This window comes from Anolis sagrei, chromosome 5 (genome assembly GCF_037176765.1).
Source record: "Anolis sagrei isolate rAnoSag1 chromosome 5, rAnoSag1.mat, whole genome shotgun sequence".
NCBI classification, from domain to species: Eukaryota; Metazoa; Chordata; class Lepidosauria; order Squamata; family Dactyloidae; genus Anolis; species Anolis sagrei.
In genome coordinates, this window is record NC_090025.1 from 161614141 (window position 1) to 161632099 (window position 17959).

General features: G+C 43.3%; 1 protein-coding gene across 2 annotated transcripts in view; it reads left to right on the forward strand.

Annotated features, from left to right (window-relative positions):
* Positions 1 to 949: 949 nt before the first annotated feature.
* Positions 950 to 17959, forward strand: part of RANGAP1 (Ran GTPase activating protein 1) — a 35091-nt gene continuing 18081 nt past the window's right edge. Inside the window, exons 1-4 of one of the 2 annotated variants that reach the window (XM_060777117.2) lie at positions 950 to 1219; positions 13171 to 13326; positions 15524 to 15651; positions 17535 to 17594. In XM_060777117.2, the coding sequence (XP_060633100.2) occupies positions 13215 to 13326; positions 15524 to 15651; positions 17535 to 17594 (300 nt within the window). In that variant the 5' untranslated portion in view covers positions 950 to 1219; positions 13171 to 13214. The remainder of the gene's footprint in view (positions 1220 to 13170; positions 13327 to 15523; positions 15652 to 17534; positions 17595 to 17959) is intronic. The other variant, XM_060777118.2, reaches the window with a different exon arrangement.

A 17959-nucleotide genomic window follows, 5' to 3' on the forward strand; every position in this document is an offset into this window, starting at 1 on the left:
TTCCTCTCCATAGTGTTACTTTGTGTCCCTTTACTGCCTCAAACTTCTCTTTCGATAAACCTTTCTTCTCCCGGGCTGCAGATAACTGCCGGCCCTCCCGGAATGCGATTTTCGCATCCCGGGGAGGCCGAAACTGCACTCCCTTAAACAGCGGGTATGGAAACCCTTCGGGGCCCCGTATCTGCGAGTCAACGGATCGCTTCTAAAATTGTGTCATTCTTCTCCTGGGAGAATTCTAATACTAATGGCTATCTTAGTTTTGCTCTGCTGCCCCGGGAATAACCTTTTTAGCCTCTAAAACCCCAACCTGGCGTCCAGCTGTTTTTTCAAAGATGTTGCCTTGCGGGAGCCTCTAAATTCTAGCTCGATATCAGGAGTTGAAGTCCAAAACACCTGGACGGCCCAAGTTTGCCCGTGCCTGGTCTACTGGCTGTTAGGAATGGTGGGAGTTGAAGTCCAAAACACCTGGAGGGCCCAAGTTGGCCTGATCTACACTGTAGAATTAACACAGCTTGAAATCACTTTAATTGCAGTGGCCCAATGGTATGGAATAATGGGAACTGTAGTTCGGTGAGGTACTAATACAGTACTCTTTGGCAGAGAAGACTAAAGATCTTAAACTACAACTCCCAGGATTCCATAGGATTGAGCCCTGGCAGCCAAAATAGTTGTCAAACTGCGTTAAGTCTAGAATGTAGATGGGCACAAAGAAACAAGGAAATTCCGTCTTCTACACAAGGTCCAGGAGCCTTCTCTAGTCTAGAACCCAATTGGTAAGGAATGCTGCTTCCTGGTGCCTTCCTCAAACGGCTTCAAACGTTTGGTTATTAAAAACTACAACTCCCATGATGCCTCGCGACAAAGGCGGCTGCGTCGCGAGGCACGAAATTGTGACCTCCCCCTCCCGCTGCCCACCCGCCTCAGTCTCTGAGCCACCCCTGGCTGCACGAGGAGGGCCTCTGGGAGGACGAGGAGGAGGACCAAGATCCACTCTGCGCAAGCGCAAGAAACAGAAGCGCTAAGACAGCGAATCACCATCCAGGAAACAAAACTGCCGGCTTTCAAATCCTCCGCCTCCTGCTAACGCCATCCTCCTCCCCCTCTTCTCCAGAGGCAAGAGCGCGGCGACGTGAAGGGCTGCGATCGGGGGACTCCGCAGGTTCGTGGGTTTGATTTATTGGAGCACGTTTGACTAAACGGCGGAAAGAAGCGTGGGAGGGTGAGTTAATTATTTTTGTTCCTCTGAAATAAAGTTTCCTCGCGTTTCCCGGCAGTTTGAGGAAGGAAAGACACGCTGGCGTTTGGCCCCAGGGCTACACGTGTGGGCGCATCCACACGTCGTCACGGTACACGTGTCCTGGGCTATTACAGACCGGGATTGGAAAGCCTATCCAAAACTGATCAGTTTCTTCCGTGTGTGACGTCACGCCCCGTGGGACCAAAGGCCTGGGCAAACATGGGCCTTCCAGGTGTTTTGGAGTTCAACTCCCATCATTCCTTACAGCCTCAGGCCCTTTCCTTTTCCCCCTCAGCCGCTTAAGCGGCTGAGGGGGAAAAGGAAGGGGCCTGAGGCTGTGAGGAATGATGGGAGTTGAACTCCAAAACACCTGGAAGGCCCAAGTTTGCCCATGCCTAGTCTACACCGTTGAATTAATTAAGTTTGACACCACTTAAGGTGTCTCAGTGGTGTGGTATCATGGGAGCCTCAACAAACTACAACTCCCATTGAGCCTTGGCAGTTCAAGCAGGACCAAACTTCATTAATTCTACAGTGTAGATGATTATATAAATGATGACAAAAATAAATTGGAAAATGCATAGGAAAGGGATAGTAGTAGTAGTAATAATAATGCTCAGATGATTCATTGGAACTTGTGCCACAAATACCATCTGCCTGTCACAAAGAACTGGTGGGATCACAAGCCGGGAAAAGTTACAGAGAATGAACATGTCAAACTCCTCTGGGACTTCTGGATTCAGACAGAGTTTTGGAGCACAATACTCCTGACCTCATGAGTATGGATCGTCGATGTTGCAATCCCAGGTGACAGCAGGATTGAAGGGAAACGACTGGAAAAGCTGACACGATATGAGGATTTAAAGATCGAACTGCAAAGACTCTGGCACAAGTCAGTCAAGGTGGTCCTAGTGGTGATCGGCACACTGGGTGCAGTGCCTAAAGACTTTGTCCTGCACTTAAACCCAATCGGTACTGACAAGATTACCATCTGCCAGCTGCAAAAGGTCACCTTACTGGGATCAGCACACATTATTTCCCGATACATCACACAGTCCTAGACACCTAGGAAGTGTCTGATGTGTGATCCAATACAACAGCCAGCAGAGTGATCTTGTCTGCTATGGACTCATCTTGTTGTGTTTCAAATAATAATAATAACAATAACAACAACAACATTATTTGTATTCCACCCTTTCTCCCTGAGAGGACTCATGGCGGATTCCAGCATAACAATGGCAAACATTCAATGTCTTCATAAAACACACAATACTAATACGAATAGTAGGGATATCAGATCAGCCCCCAACCTCATAATATTTCGTAAAAAAGTTAAAACTTGGCTTTTTGTGCAAGCTTTCCTAAATGCAGTGTAGCAGACAAACTGATCTTTGGAACAACTGGACAATGCGATGAGATAATGATTTTAGTAATGAGACGCTGAGGATTTATACTTTTATGGGTTTTATTATTTTATTTAATGTTATTTATGCTAAATGTATTAATTGTTTTTACGTTATTGTGAATATCAAATTGTGCCATTTGCCCTGAGTCACCCTTGGGCTGAGATTGCAGGATATAAATATGGTAAATAAATAAGGAACCCCCAGTGGTGTAGTGGGTTAAACCGCTGAGCTGCTGAACTTGCTAACCGAAAGGTTGCAGGTTCGAATCCAGGGACTAGTGTGAGCTCGTGCTGCTAGCCCCAGCTTCTGCCAACCTAGCAGTTTGCAGTAGATCAATAGGTACCACCCTGGCAGGAAGGTAATGGTGCTCCATGCAGTCATGCCAGTCACATGACCTTGGAGGTGTCTATAGGCAATGCCAGCTCTTCGGCTTAGAAATGGAGATGAGCACCAACCCCCAGTCAAGCATTGTTAATGTCAGGGGGAAGCCTTTACCTAGTAAGAATAGTGAGGAATCAGGAGCGGCTCATTGCCTCCATATAGTAAAAAAGTTGATATATGATTCGTGATTTCCATGAATAATTAAGAAATAATGCAGTTGCAGTCCTTTTTGAATTTCAGAAGCGATCCTAGTTGGATGTATTGTTGAAGGCTTTCATGGCCGGAATGACTGGGTTGTTGTGAGTTTTCTGGGCTGTATGGTCATGTTCCAGAAGCATTCTCTCCTGACATTTTGCCTGCATCTATGGCAGGCATCCTCAGAGGTTGTGAGGAGGTCTGTTGGAAACTAGGCAACTGCTAGACCATTAAATCCTAATCAAGGTGGCCAGTTGAAACATTCACACCTACCTCAAACAGACAAGAGTTCTTTCTCCCACCCTGGACATTCCATAGATATATAAACCCCATTTTCCTAGTTTCTAACAGACCTCACAATCTCTGAGGATGCCTGCTATAGATTCAGCTGAAACGTCAAGAGAGAATGCTTCTGGAACATGGCATACAGCCCGGAAAACTCACAACAACCCACTGATCCTAGCTGGCCTTGTGGATTAAGCGCAAGTAAAAGCCAGTAAATACTACACAATACTGGTCCTATCAACTACAAATGGGCTGCTCCATCTCCAAATTGCATTTCTGACAATGCAGCCAAACTCTGTGGGTCAGTGGAAACATGTGAGGAAAAGGGACCTTTTGAAATAATGTGTGTTTAGCGCTTTGAAAGAGATTACTAGCAGTTTTTGTATTGTGCTCAGAAATGCTACACAAAGCTGTTGTACTGCAGTTGCAAAGGGATCCCTTACGTAAACACAAAGTACACTACAAAACCATTATTTCCTAAAGCTGCCACTTGATTGGGTTACTGTGAGTTTTCTGGCTATATGTCTATGTTCCAGAAGCATTCTCTCCTGATGTTTCGCCCACATCTATGGTAGGCATCCTCAGAGGTTGAGGGGTCTGTTGCAAACTAGGCAAACTACATTTATCCAGCATCTGCTAATCCCCATGAATGCTGGTTAACTGAGGCCCCTTCCACACAGCTGAATAAAATCCTACATTTTATGCTTTGAACTGGAATATATGGCAGTGTGGTCAATGATAACCCAGTTCAAAGCAGATATTGTGGGATTTTTCTGCCTTGATATTCTAGGTTATATGGCTGTGTGGAATGACCCTGAGTCTACTGTAATGGATAAAGGCAATTCTGGAGGTGGAGGATGAGGTTCACAGCTGGCATTCCCTCTCAATTCAGCTTTTCTCCAGAATCATCAGGTGGCAATGTGCTGTCGAAGGTTTTCATGGCTGCAATCATCAGGTTGCCTCCATCCTAGACATTTCACAAACATATAAACCTCACTTCTGGTTGCTGGATAACTGCTATTAACAACTGGCCTAGCTAGTACTATACCATATCATTAACTTTCTATTGACTTGTTCATGATATTGGAATACTTTAATTGAAAGCAAATTAAGTCAAAAACAAACATAATGTAACATTTCTACTAAAAATAATTTTGTTTTATTTAAAGTATTTCTTCCATCTATTTGCTGGTTGCTTGAGAGTCTGGTTAACTGAGAGTCTACGGTATATTGAATCAACTTTCATAATGATCATCAATATTTTTATCTTGACTACTCTCAGCTTGTCAAGTCCAAGTTTAAGTTCTCTACAACTTCCCCAAAACAAGACGGCAACTGTTATTTGTGTGTGGAAAATTGTCAGAAAATTAGGACATTCCCTCTCAGTGGTTTCATGTCAGTGGTGAATACCTGACATGGAGGAAAGGGGCAAGATGGAACGCAGAGGAACTCTGTAGCTCAGAATTGGCCAATTGCAGCACGCCGTGGGGGTTTATTTTCTGCCCCTAGAATCTTCTACAGGCCGTCCCCAAGTTACAAACATCCGACTTACAGGCCACTCATAGTTAAGAATGGGGGCGAGACAACAGGAAGCGAGAGAAATCTATTCCTAGGAAGGGAAATGCACCCCTGAAAAAGTTATCATGGGAAAAAGGTGTCTCCGCTGAAGCTTTATCACTTCCACAACAAACCGCATTTTTCAAAATCCAATCATCACAGGGACAGAAAGTGAGGTGAAATCTTCTGAAGAGGGGCACAGGCAGCAAAACAAACACCACAAGGGTGTTAACCCTTCCCTATGCTTTCCAAAACACACACAGAATCTAACTGTATTGTTAATTTTGTTACTTGATTGTGCTGTATTGCGTGTTTTATATCCATTGGATATATTATTGTTTATTCTATTTTATGTAATTATGGTATTGACTTATTTATGTTGTAAGCTGCCCCAAGTCCCCTGGGGAGAGGGGGCAAAATATAAATTAACTTCTTCTTAATCTTATTCTTATTATTATATGGCTGGAGTTACACTTTTTAAAAGTATCTGTTCCAACTTACATACATCAGCTCACTCACCCCAAGTATTGCAACATTTATACTTAATATTTCTTGTTTTACCCCAGCTTCTCCTGATTCATGCTTCTGATATTCCATATTTCTATGTGTTTTGCTGCTTCAGGCTTTCCTTTCAGCTCTGAGCACATCACCAACTGACTGTCCTTTCAGTTTGAGTCCAGTTGCATCATTAGACGTCAGTGGCTACTTGTAGTTGTCCTCTGCTGAACCCCAGTAGCTTCCTGAGTGTCTTTTGACCTGAAGTTTTCAATTTCTGGCACTGTTGCTTGCTTCATCATAAGGTTTTCATGGTAAAAGTCATTCAAAGCAGGTGTATCATGCCTCCTTCTGCAGATTCCTAACAGGTGTTAGTTATGGTGCCACTGCCATTATCTCTTGAGAGATCCTCCACCAGTGTCTCTCTCATGCATCTTACTAGTCCGTCTGTTTGGCTCATTTTAGTTTGGCTCCTCAGCAAAAAACTATCTGGTGTGGGAGGCCATACCCGAGTACTGCTGGCATCTGCATAACCTCTTGCTTCCAGGAGCCCACAATCCCACCACAATGGAAAGGGTGGTGCCAAGGCTGAATCATTGCCATGTACTTAACTTGCTGTAGTAAGCTGCCTTGAGCACGTGGAGATGCAGGTTATAAATGTGTTTTTGAAAGACCAACATAAATACTTGAAAGGATTACCACTGATCACAGGTGCGCTGCTTGCCTCTGGCATTGTGTCCACCGACGCAAGGAGTATGTGAGCTGACAAATGCGTCTATTGATGCCCCCAAGTTTGTTGAGATGGCCACATGCCAAGTAGGTTGCTTACTTCCCTATTGATCTTATATAAGAAAAAGCCGCATCTCATTAGTAGTAGGGCAGAATTTGATATGCCTGCAGTAGGCTGATTATTTTTTAATTCTAAATGTACTTGTCAGTAATGTTGTTTAAGAACATAAAATGCAGTTTATTGGATTAGACCCTGCTTTTTGGTATCTTACACACAGCAAGCAATTATATGCTCATAGGAAGGCTGTCTCCTGTTATCTCTTCCCAGAAACCAGTATCCCAGTTGGGTATTGTGTTCCAACCTGAAGATTCTGTTGCATTTGGGTCTTTTAGCTAAAAACCATGTGTCAAAGCAACACATCAGGTCATGATTCAGACCTGAACACAGGTGCTTTAAGATGTAGTTCACATAATATTAATGCCAATAAGGTATAATTAGTTCTGTAAGGGAATGTGATATCTCAAGTCTAAAAATAGTGTGAAGGTGATCTTTCAGAATGCTGTAGCAAAGATATTGCTGTAGACATGCTCTGAAATGATGAGAGAAACAGTATTTCTTAATATTTAGGCAATAATATAGATACAGAACATTTTGAAATAATAACAGAGATTGCATAAGGGGCCTCAAGGGTCATCTGGTCCAACCCCCTGCCCAGTGCAGGATAATAATAATAAAAATAGTAATAATAATAATAATAATAATAATAATAATAATAATCTTTATTTATACCCCGCCACCATCTCCCCAAGGGACTCGGAGCGGCTTACAGGAGGCCAAGCCCAACAGAACATCAATAAAACAAAAAGCAATAAACACAAAACAAGAAATACAATACAATTAATATAAATCACATATAAACAATAACCAATAAAGAACAACACATAAGGATTTAAAAACCTGTGGTCGGGCCAAATGTAATAATTAAAAAATTTAAAATTTAAAAAATAAATGCTGGGCATGAACGAGGTAGGATATATCTGGTATAGGGTTTTAAAAGAGATGAGGGAGCGCAGCCAATCCTAAACCTGTAGTAAAGTGCATTCTGAGGACATATTGCTGGGAATTTTCCTTATTCTGGGAAAGTGCACTGGACCAGCCACGTTTTCAGGCTCCTCATAAAGACTGCCAATGTTGGGGCATGCCTGATGTCCTTGGGAAGTGAGTTCCAGAGTCAGGGGGCCACCACCGAGAAGGCCCTCTCCCTCATCCCCACCAATCGCACCTGCGAAGGATTGTCTAGGATCTATATTATTATTATATATATTATATTATAACTTTATTTGTACCCCGCTAGCATCTCCCAAGGGATTCGATGCGGCTTACAATAGGCCGGAGCTCAACACAATACAACAACACAATACATAGCAAATAAAACAGTTAAAGCAGAAAAACAATAGCAATAGCAATACAACTGGACATTATTAAAAACTGAGTTGGCCGGAGTGGGGTACAGGGTTAAAAGTGCTGAAGTGTCGGAGGGATATGGGATTAAAATATAAGTGCAGTGTGCAGTGAAGGTGATCTTGACTCTACTAAAGTGCTTCTGGGCTTTGGTAGTGGGGTTCCTAATCTGAGAAGGCACGTTGGAACAGCCAAGTTTTCAGGTTCTTTCTGAAAACCGCCAAAGTAGGGGCCTGTCTGAGATCTTTCGGGAGGGCATTCCAGAGGCGGGGAGCCACCACAGAGAAGGCCCTGTCCCACGTCCCCACCAAACGCGCCTGCGACGTGGGCGGGATCACGAGCAGGGCCTCTCCTGATGACCTGAGTGAACGTGTGGGTTCATAGACTGTGATGAGGAGGACCTTCTTGCGGCAACCCCAGAGGCACTCCAAGTGGCCAGATACTGGTCAAAGGACATTTAACCAAATACCAAATTTACAAAATCTGTGTGGTTTTTTTTTCTTTTCTTTTTTTTCTTTTTAATCTCTGTGTTTGTTTTGCTCTGTTAGAATTGTAATACAATGGTTGCTGATGACACGATAAATAAATATAGACTGTGATGCGGTCACGCAGGTAGGGTGGTCCCAAACCGTTCAGGGCTTTGTAGGTAAGCACCTGCACCTTAAATTGGGCTCGGAAAATAAACGGCAGCCAATGGAGCTCCTTAAACAGGAGGGTTGACCTCTCTCTGTAATGGGCCCCCGTTAACATCCTGGCTACTGCCCGTTGGACCAATTGGAATTTCTGAGCCGTTTTCAAGGGCAGCCCCACGTAGAGCGCATTGCAGTAATCCAGTCTGGAGGTGACTAAGGCATGGACCACCCCAGTCAGATCAGCCTTAGCGAGGTACGGGCGCAGCTGGCGCACAAGTCTTAGTTGTGCAAAAGCCCTCCCGGCCACCGCCGACGCCTGAGCCTCAAGCGTGAGCGATGAGTCCAGGAGAACTCCCAAGCTGCGGACTTGTGGCTTCAGGGGGAGTGTAACCCCGTCCAACACAGGTTGCCACACTATACCCCGGTCTGGTTTGCGATCAACCAGGAGGACCTCTGTCTTGTCGGGATTGATCTTCAGCTTGTTCGTCCTCATCCAGATGGACACAGCGGCCAGGCACTCGTCTAGCACCCGAGAGGCCTCCTTGGAATTAGGTGGAAAAGAGTAGTAGAGTTGTGTGTCATCTGCGTAGAGATGGCACCCAACTCCAAAACTCCGGATGACCTCTCCCAGCGGTTTCATGTAGATGTTAAAAAGCATGGGAGATAAATAGAGCCTTGCGGGACCCCACAGGTCAAAGGCCAGGGGTCCGAGCAGGCATCTCCTAGCTTCACCATCTGGGTTCGTCCCTCCAGGAAGGACCGGAGCCACGACAGGACCGTGCCCCCAAGACCCATCCCAGAGAGCCGACCCAGAAGGATACCATGATTGATGGTATCGAAAGCCGCTGAGATGTCCAAGAGGACCAGCAGGGTTACACTCCCCCTGTCCAGTCCTCTACGGAGGTCATCCACCAAGGCGACCAAGGCTGTCTCGGTGCCATGACCAGGCCTGAAACCAGACTGTGCCCGATCCAGGTAATTGATGTCATCCAGGAAGCCCTGGAGCTGGAGGGCGACCACCCGCTCCAGCACCTTACCCAAAAAAGGAAGATTGGAGATCAGTCTGTAATTGTTCAGCACTGTAGAGTCAAGGGACGACTTTTTTAGGAGTGGACGAACCACAGCCTGTTTCAAGTTAGATGGAAAAATCCCTTGCTCCAACGATGCATTAATGATCAACACAAACCAATCAACCAGCTCCTCCTTGGCAGATTTATTGAGCCAGGATGGGCAAGGGTCTAGAGCCGAAGTGGTCGCCCTCACAGCCCCAAGAACCTCCTCCACGGTCTCAGGAAGAACAAGCCGAAAAGAATCCCACAAAATTGGACAAGCAGATGCCTCGGTCACCTCCCCTGGCACTGCGATGAGATTGGAGTCGAGCTCAAGACGTATCTGGGCAACCTTGCCTGCAAAATGGTGTGCGAAATCGCGACACTGAGCTGCTGTGTCGTCAGAGATCTCGTCCACCACAGGTAGGTGAAGGAGCTCCCCAACAACCCGAAACAGCTCTGATGACCTATTTGCTGCAGACGCTATCCGGGCGGTCGTGAAAGATTCCCTGGCCGCCCGTATAGCCACAGAGTATGCCTTAAGAGAGGCCTTAGCCCGTGCTTGATCAGACACGTCCCGAGATTTCCTCCACTTGTGCTCTAGCCCCCTTCTCGTGTGCTTCATCGCAGCCAACTCCTCGGTAAACCAAGGAGACGGCCTGTCATGACGCAACGAGACGAGGCGTTCGGGAGCGATCGTGTCTATCGCCCTGGACATCTCCCTATTGTAAAGATCGACCAAGGCGTCAACAGGATCGCCAGGTTCCATGGCAGGAAGAACCCCAAGATTCCTCAGGAATCCATCCGGATCAATCAGTCTCCTGGGGCGGACCATCTTAATTTGTCCTCCACCCCTGCGAAGGTTGGGGGTCGCAGCAAGCCTAAAGCTGACCAGATAGTGATCAGACCATGACACTGGAAGGATGTTTTGTTCTTCCACTCTGATCATTCCACTATCCGCCACAAAAACTAGGTCAAGAGTATGTCCAGCCTGATGGGTGGGTCCTGATATAATTTGTGACAGTCCTATGGTCGTCATGGCGGCCATAAAATCCTGAGCTGCGCCAGACAAAGAGGTCTCAGCATGAATGTTAAAATCTCCCAACATCACCAAGTGCTGGGAGACCAGGGCTGAATTAGAGACCACCTCTGCTAGCTCAGACAGGGAAACTACTGGGTCGCGGGGTGGGCGGTACACCAGCAGAAACCCCACACTGTCACGGTTCTCCACCCTCAGGTGGACACACTCAAACCCAGGAGCTTGCGGTACAGCGCATCTGGTCACGGCGATGGATTGCCGAAAGACCACTGCGACCCCTCCTCCCCGCCCCTCTTGTCTGGCCTGCTGATGCACCCCGAAACCCGGTGGGCACAGCTGGGTGAGATTTATTCCCCCCAGCTCATCCAGCCAGGTTTCCGTGATGCATGCCAGATCCGCTCTCTCATCCAGAATCAGGTCCTGAATGGCAGAGGTCTTACCATTAACGGATCTGGCATTGATCAGCAGGACCTTAAGACCGAGGGGACTGCCATGGCGCCTACCACTTCCTACCTTCTCCAGGGTCGCAAGAACTCTGTTGTGCTTCTCCCTGGGATAATGGTGACCCAGGATCTCTAGCTAAAGCACCTGTGTGTTCAGCCCACAAGTAAAACATAAAATGCTGCCTTGCCAATTTAAAACTGTACCATTTCTCTATATTCTGTCCTGACTACTTGTAAAGCATCAGTTCAATTGTGACGCATCAATTCCTTTAAGAGCAATCCATAATCTTTCATGATCTATACAGTCAGCCTTTGCTATAATCTCTAAGACATAACAGTAGGCAGTGTTTCTTCTGATATATGGTGTCTAAATACCCTGAAGGCATCATATCCCATGTGAAGCACAGGAGAACCAGGCCTGGGTAGTATTCGGGTGGGGAGGTTCTCAAAGAATGCCAAGTGCTGTAGGGTATAGTTCATAGGAAGGCAGTGGCAAGCTATATTTAAATATTCTTTGCCTAAATAAACCCTATGAAATGCACGTGGTTGCCATAAGTCAACAGAGAACTTGAAGGCTTATGCACACATAGGCAAGAACAAAATCTGGCTACCAGTATTAAAAAATTCTAAAATTGCAACAGCAAAAACAGCAGAGAGAAAAACAGGCAGGGACATCTAATCACCTTTCAAGAAGAGTTTGCTCCAGGCACAGTCAGCCCATTGTATGCTAATCAAGGTGGTCAGTTGAAAGATTCACACCTAGCCCAACTTACAAAAGCCCTTTGTCTCACCCTGGTCATTCCACAGATATATAAACCCCTTTTTTCCCAGTTCCAGCAGACCTCACCTCTGAGAATGCTTGCCATAGATGCAGGCGAAACGTCAGGAGAAATGCCTCTAGAACATGGCCACATAGCCCAAAAAAACCCACAAGAACTGAAGAACTTCTTTGTTTTCATAGGTCATTCTAACTCTGTTTTGGTGCCACACAAACCAAAACTTTCCTTTTCCTCAAAGCAAAAGGAAATCAATTACTTTCATTATTAGGCAATGTCTATTACTTTATTCCTTTTTTTAAGTTTAAATTTGTATTGTTGTGTCACATGATGTCAGATTTGGGGAAAACGCTTTTCTGAAGCAGGGTTCCTTGTTCAGGCTCATTCTAGGTTTGCCGGTGCCTGCAAAAGAACCTGATCATAGTATATGGTTGGGCAAATATTTATTTCCTATGCCACTGACAGAAGTAGATATCAAAATAAGTAATCCATTTTTGAAAATAAAATTAAAACATGTTGTATTTTCCCCATTACGGAATTTTTCTGACTACATTCCAAGTATTAGAATACTTAATTATGAAGGTGAGTTGTGTGGCAATCAGGAATTGGACAGGAGGAAATAGGTATGTGTTGAATAGATGTGAAGCAAATGTGGATGTGAGCTCCTGGATTCTGCTTGATGGTGATTTCTTTCCTCCAGCCAATGTGTTTGATCCCTTGTTCTAGTTCTTCCCGTCTTGTACTTCCAGTCCTCTGTCGAAACATGCTGACTCTGAATGCTAAACCAAGCTGCATTATTTATGTGGAATTTAGCAGAATCATTGCGAGATACACTAGTAAACTCTGACCTCTTTTCAGTGGCTGTTTTATAATCCATGACTATTAGAACTGGGTTGGGCAATTTTTTTATCCTTTTATTTTCTCCAGTGATGCGTGGCATGGTTTGCTTGCTTTGATTTATATATGTAAATATTGCTGTTTTCACAAGATGTATTCACAAGGATGTTAGACTGTTCTGATCGCATCTGTTATTTTCTGGCAGCATTGTATATGAGGTTAGGAAGTAAGACCTTATTATCATGTTGAAGTTTTAATTTTATAATGACTTTACCCACAGTTTGAAAAGATTGTATTTGGGCTACAACTCACAGATTCCATCAGCTGATGTAGTCCAGATTGACCATGCTGGCTGGTATATTCCGGGAGTTATTTTTCCAAATCCTGGTTGCCCCCTTGCCTTACTTCTTGGTGTGCACAATCTCTTGCTCTCCTTTTATTGTGCACACCAAAAGAGAAAAAGAGAAAAGAGCAAGGGTTTGAACTATACAATCCCTTAGTTGTGAAACAACATGTTCAGAGTACTTAATCATAATTTTGGCTGCCTGACATCATGGTTTGTCACAAAATGGCTAAAATCTACTCCCTAAGAATTGTCCTGCACATTCCAAATAAATGATAGATAATTTTTCCTTTTCTTCTCCCAGCATACTTCTCAGTTGGTGACAGCAAAGGTTGGCACAATCCAGAAATGGCCTCAGAAGACATTACAAAATTGGCAGAGTCACTTGCTAAAACCCAAGTGGGTGATGGACAGCTGAGCTTCAAAGGCAAGAGTCTGAAGCTGAACACTGCAGAAGATGGTAAGAGAAATAGCACTGCTGCTGGTGTCATTGTTTGTCCTCAAGAGAATAGATCTTGCAAAAGTACAGCCCAGAATATGTGAGTGGTTTGGGAGCTAGACAATGCCTCTGGGAGAATACAATTTTCATTTCTTGTAGCCACAAACCCAGTGGGTGACCTTGGGCAAGTCACACAGTCTCAGCCTTAGTGGGAGGCAATGGCACATACCTCTGAAAAGAAATTCCTTTGAAAGCCACATGATAGGGTTGCCTTGGGTCACCATAAATTGTTAACAACTTGAAGGCAGACAACAACAAAATTATTGGATTACACTTCTGTAAACATGAATTTTGGTTAGAAAAAGAGTAGATAAACTGCGGCATCCCAAATACTTTTGTATGTTAATTGTTTTATGTTAATGATAAGAACAGATGGGTAGAGGAAGACAGCTTACATTTCCGAACAGCATCTCCCCCTATGAACCATCTTGGAGATTATGATCTTCTGGGGAGGCCCTTCTCTTGGACCCACCTCCTTCACAGGCACAACTGGCGGGAACGAGAGACAGGGCCTTCTCAGTGGTGGCCCCTCAGCTCTGGATCTCCCTCCTCAGTGAAATTAGATTAGTGCCCTCCCTCTTGGCCTTCAGAAAAAATGTAAAGACAAAGGGACCAAGCCTTCGGGCACTAAAGTAATGCAGTACAAGAAATTAATAGGACATAAGTGCAATTGGCGATAGAAACGGCTTCGGATTATAATTCTTGATTTTGTGATTTTAATGCTATATTAAGATGTTTTAAATTCTATATTTTAATTTTAAATGTCTGGTTATATTCTATTTTTAATATGACTGTAAGGTTTAATGTATATGTTATCCTTTTAGTTATTTTTTGGTTTGTATATATGTTGGCATTGAATTTTACCATTACTTGTTGTACACCGCTTTGAGTCCCTCCCCCCCGGATGAGAAAAGCGATATATAAATGCAGTAAATAAATAAATAAAAGAGCACTGGACCACATTTAGACCCTTCTTCCTATATACACACATCCAGTTCTCTCTTTTCAGAACTTAAACTGACTTTAGTTTGTGCTTTAAAATCATAGTGGGTTCTGGTGAAATAGGACTTACACAGCTCAAGGTTTAATTGCTGCAGACTGCTAGCACTGGAAGTAATGGAATTCATGCTCAGGGAAATAGCTTGTGTTTATTTTGGTTTATTATGCCGATATATATATATTAACCTGAATCAGGCCCAAGGGCAACCAAATGGGATAATGATGCCTAAATGATTATTTGTCAGTTTTTGTATAACTATAGTATAGTAATCCAATCCCTCAGTCTCATATTTTAAATGAGTTGAAGAAAGCATCACATAGTGTCTGAAAAAGAGACTCACAGATCTTATTTCCAGGGTCTCAAATGTCTTGTGGATGTAATAGAACTCATAATAATGTATTTCAAAGTTCAGTCAGCTATCATGGTTCTGTTTAATTTATATTGTTCTAGTATCTGGGTTATTTTGCCACAAATCACTTTTCATATTTTTGTTGCTAGAAGATAAGGAGAATTATGCTGAAATTGGGTGATGGGAAGGGGGGGGGCTGCAATAAGGATATGGAGTGGAAACTTCAAGGAAGGGTGGATACGACTGAAGTAGTGTTGGATTCTAAGCAAGCCTTTCACTTTGCTCTCTTCTCATTGATGAAGGCAGGTCTTTCAGCATAATTCTCCTTGTCTTCTAGCAACAAAAAATATGAAAAGTGAAAAAAAAATTACCTGTCATCATCAATGAGAAAAGAGCAAAATAATTTAAAAAAGTGAACCGTTCCACATTTCCAGATTCATACATTGGTTTCTGATCCATATTTTGTAATCAGATCGTTAGGATGGATGATTTAGAAGCAATTTTTCCAGTTTGCTCTTCCATGACAAAATTACTAGTTATAAAAGGGCAGAGAAGGTGAATTATTTAGAGGGTGTTTTCTAAGGTTTCACAAAACTTTTGTAAGGAGCATGGCATCTCTGCCCCTCCAGTTGTTACTGAACTGCAACTCCTCTAATCTCTTGGACACACTATTAGGGATTGTTGGGAATTGGGCCAAACTTAGTCATTGTTTCTGCAGAGCTTTCGAAACACCCATATACCTCAACAGTCACTATAAGTACTGAAGTCTTAATTTTAGAAAGACATAATACTTTTCTTCCTCCATGCAGCTGAAGAAGTGATTAAAGAGATTGAAGAGTTTGATGGTTTGGAAGCATTGCGCCTAGAAGGCAACACCGTGGGAGTGGAGGCAGCAAAGGTCATTGCCAAGGCTCTAGAGACAAAATCTTTACTCAAGGTGAGAATACTTATAAATGAAGAATAGTGGAATAGTGGAATAAGGTCTGCCTTGTATAGTTAAGCATTCTCCCTCTTCCTGGCCACCAGACCTCATTGTTTTCTAGTTGTATTTATTTACCATATTTATACCTCGCCCTTCTCACTCCGAGGGCGACTCAGAGCGGCTCACATATAGGCAACAATTTGTTGCCACACAAACATACATCCAACAAAATCACATATAATTAATGAAGGATTCCCTTCATTTAGTGGCTGGGCAGGATGAAGACCAAGCAGGCATCCCATTGGCTTCGTTCCTGCAGCTAGCATCGGGAAGAAGACATTATCCTTGATTTCTGTAGATCCCACAGGAGGTCTGGGATGATGTTTTCCTTCCGGCAGAATGGAGCTGGCTTGCTCCCCTTATTGTCTACCGGCCACTAAATAGTCATAGGTAGGAGTGATCAGTTCAAAGAAGAGGCAAGTGGCTTGGATCATACTGAATGGAAGCAATTATTTTCTCCAGATACCGCAGCCCAAAAATTACACACATAGGTGTGAGTTGCAATTACCCCTGCCATTATCCTCTTACAGTTTCAGTTAAACAAAGTACTGGTGTGGAGATATGTCTAATACTTACTCCCTGGTTAGCAGGTGAAGGAGTCTTAAAACTATTTGGTGGCATAATACAGCTGCATTAGCTGTATTGAATTGTATAAGCATTCTAGCAGCTTCCACAATTGAATCTGAAAAATGCAAATCACAAAGAAATTAGTTTTCATAAGCACCGCTCTATTAACCAGGTGGGAACCTGAAGTTGCAAAGTCTATGAAGATTTCTCCTTCATTGCAATCTATATTGTAAGGCCAAATATCACTACATTATTTGGAGGAACCTGAAGAAAGGGCAAACTGGTAGTGTAAATACTGATCCATATCCATTGTTCCAGAAAATGTTATTTTTCCAAAGAATCAACAAAATGTCAGGAAGATTGTGCAGTAAACTCTATGCCTACTCTTGCTATAGGAATTATTCTACAGCCGTTTCCTCTCTTTTGCTGCAGATCTCCTAACCACTTGTACATGACAAATGTAACTATTTCTAGGGGAAGGCTGATGACTGTATGAATGAATTGTATTTTGAGCTTGCTGCTGTGCCCTAATTTGAGTAATGAATAAAACAAGAGTCTTGCTGATGCAACTTCTGTTATCAAAGTTTGTTTGGGAGATGGGATGGGGATGAAAACCTTTAAAAGATGTGTGAAATATTTTTAAGCTGGATCACAACCTAATTGAGGTAGCAGAGGTTTTTTTGTAATGGATGATCGCTGGGCACATAGATATTTTGTTTCCATTTGAGGCTTTCAACAGACAGAGATGCAAGCAGAGTTCTTTTAACGATAACAAGTTTGTTTCCTGATAACATTTCTTGTCAAGGGTTAAAACTTCAATAATGTTTCAGAGTTTGTATCTATCTTAAACTTATAATCTTTAACTGTTTCTTCATAAATTATATTGTTTCATATCTCTCTCTCTATAATAACAGTTTACTTTCAAAGAAACACAAGCCTCAACAGTTTCTAACTTCCTAACATTAGCTTCTGCACTCAACACTGACTTCTAACAGTGTCACGGCTCAACTGACTTCTCTAATTGTCATCCTATTTAAAACTGAACATTCTAAACCATCACCGAGTCAGTCACATGACATGCAGCCCCTTCCACGGCTTTAGGTATATAGAGATGAGGTAACTGCAAACTACCAATAGACATATACTTCAGAATATAAATTGACATATTACAAAATAGACAAACATCAAATAGAGGAGGCTAGTGAAGGTTGTTTCCTCCAACAGTTTAAGCATATAATATATATATAATATGGGGTTTTTTTTTATTGTAGAAGTGTCATTGGAGTGACATGTTCACTGGGAGACTGCGGTCAGAGATTCCTCCTGCTCTGGTAAGTACAACTTTGGCTTTTAATCTGATCCTCTTGTCAACTTCATAATATTTAAAACGCGGGGGGGAGGGAAGGTGATTACAGCCAGTCCAGTCCCTGAGTTACAAACATCCGACCTACGTACGTCTCATAGTTACAAACGAGAATGAGACAACAGGAAGTGAGAAAAATCTACCCATTGGAAAAGAAATTAATTCCTGAAAGAGTTATCATGGAGGAAAGTGTTTGTACTGAAACTTTATCACCAATCCTTGTTTCTAAAACAAGACATTTCTCCCCAAATTCCAGTTATCACAGGGACAGAAAGTGAGGTGAAACCTTCTATATGTTAAGTTCTAGAACATTGGTTCTCAACCTGTGGATCC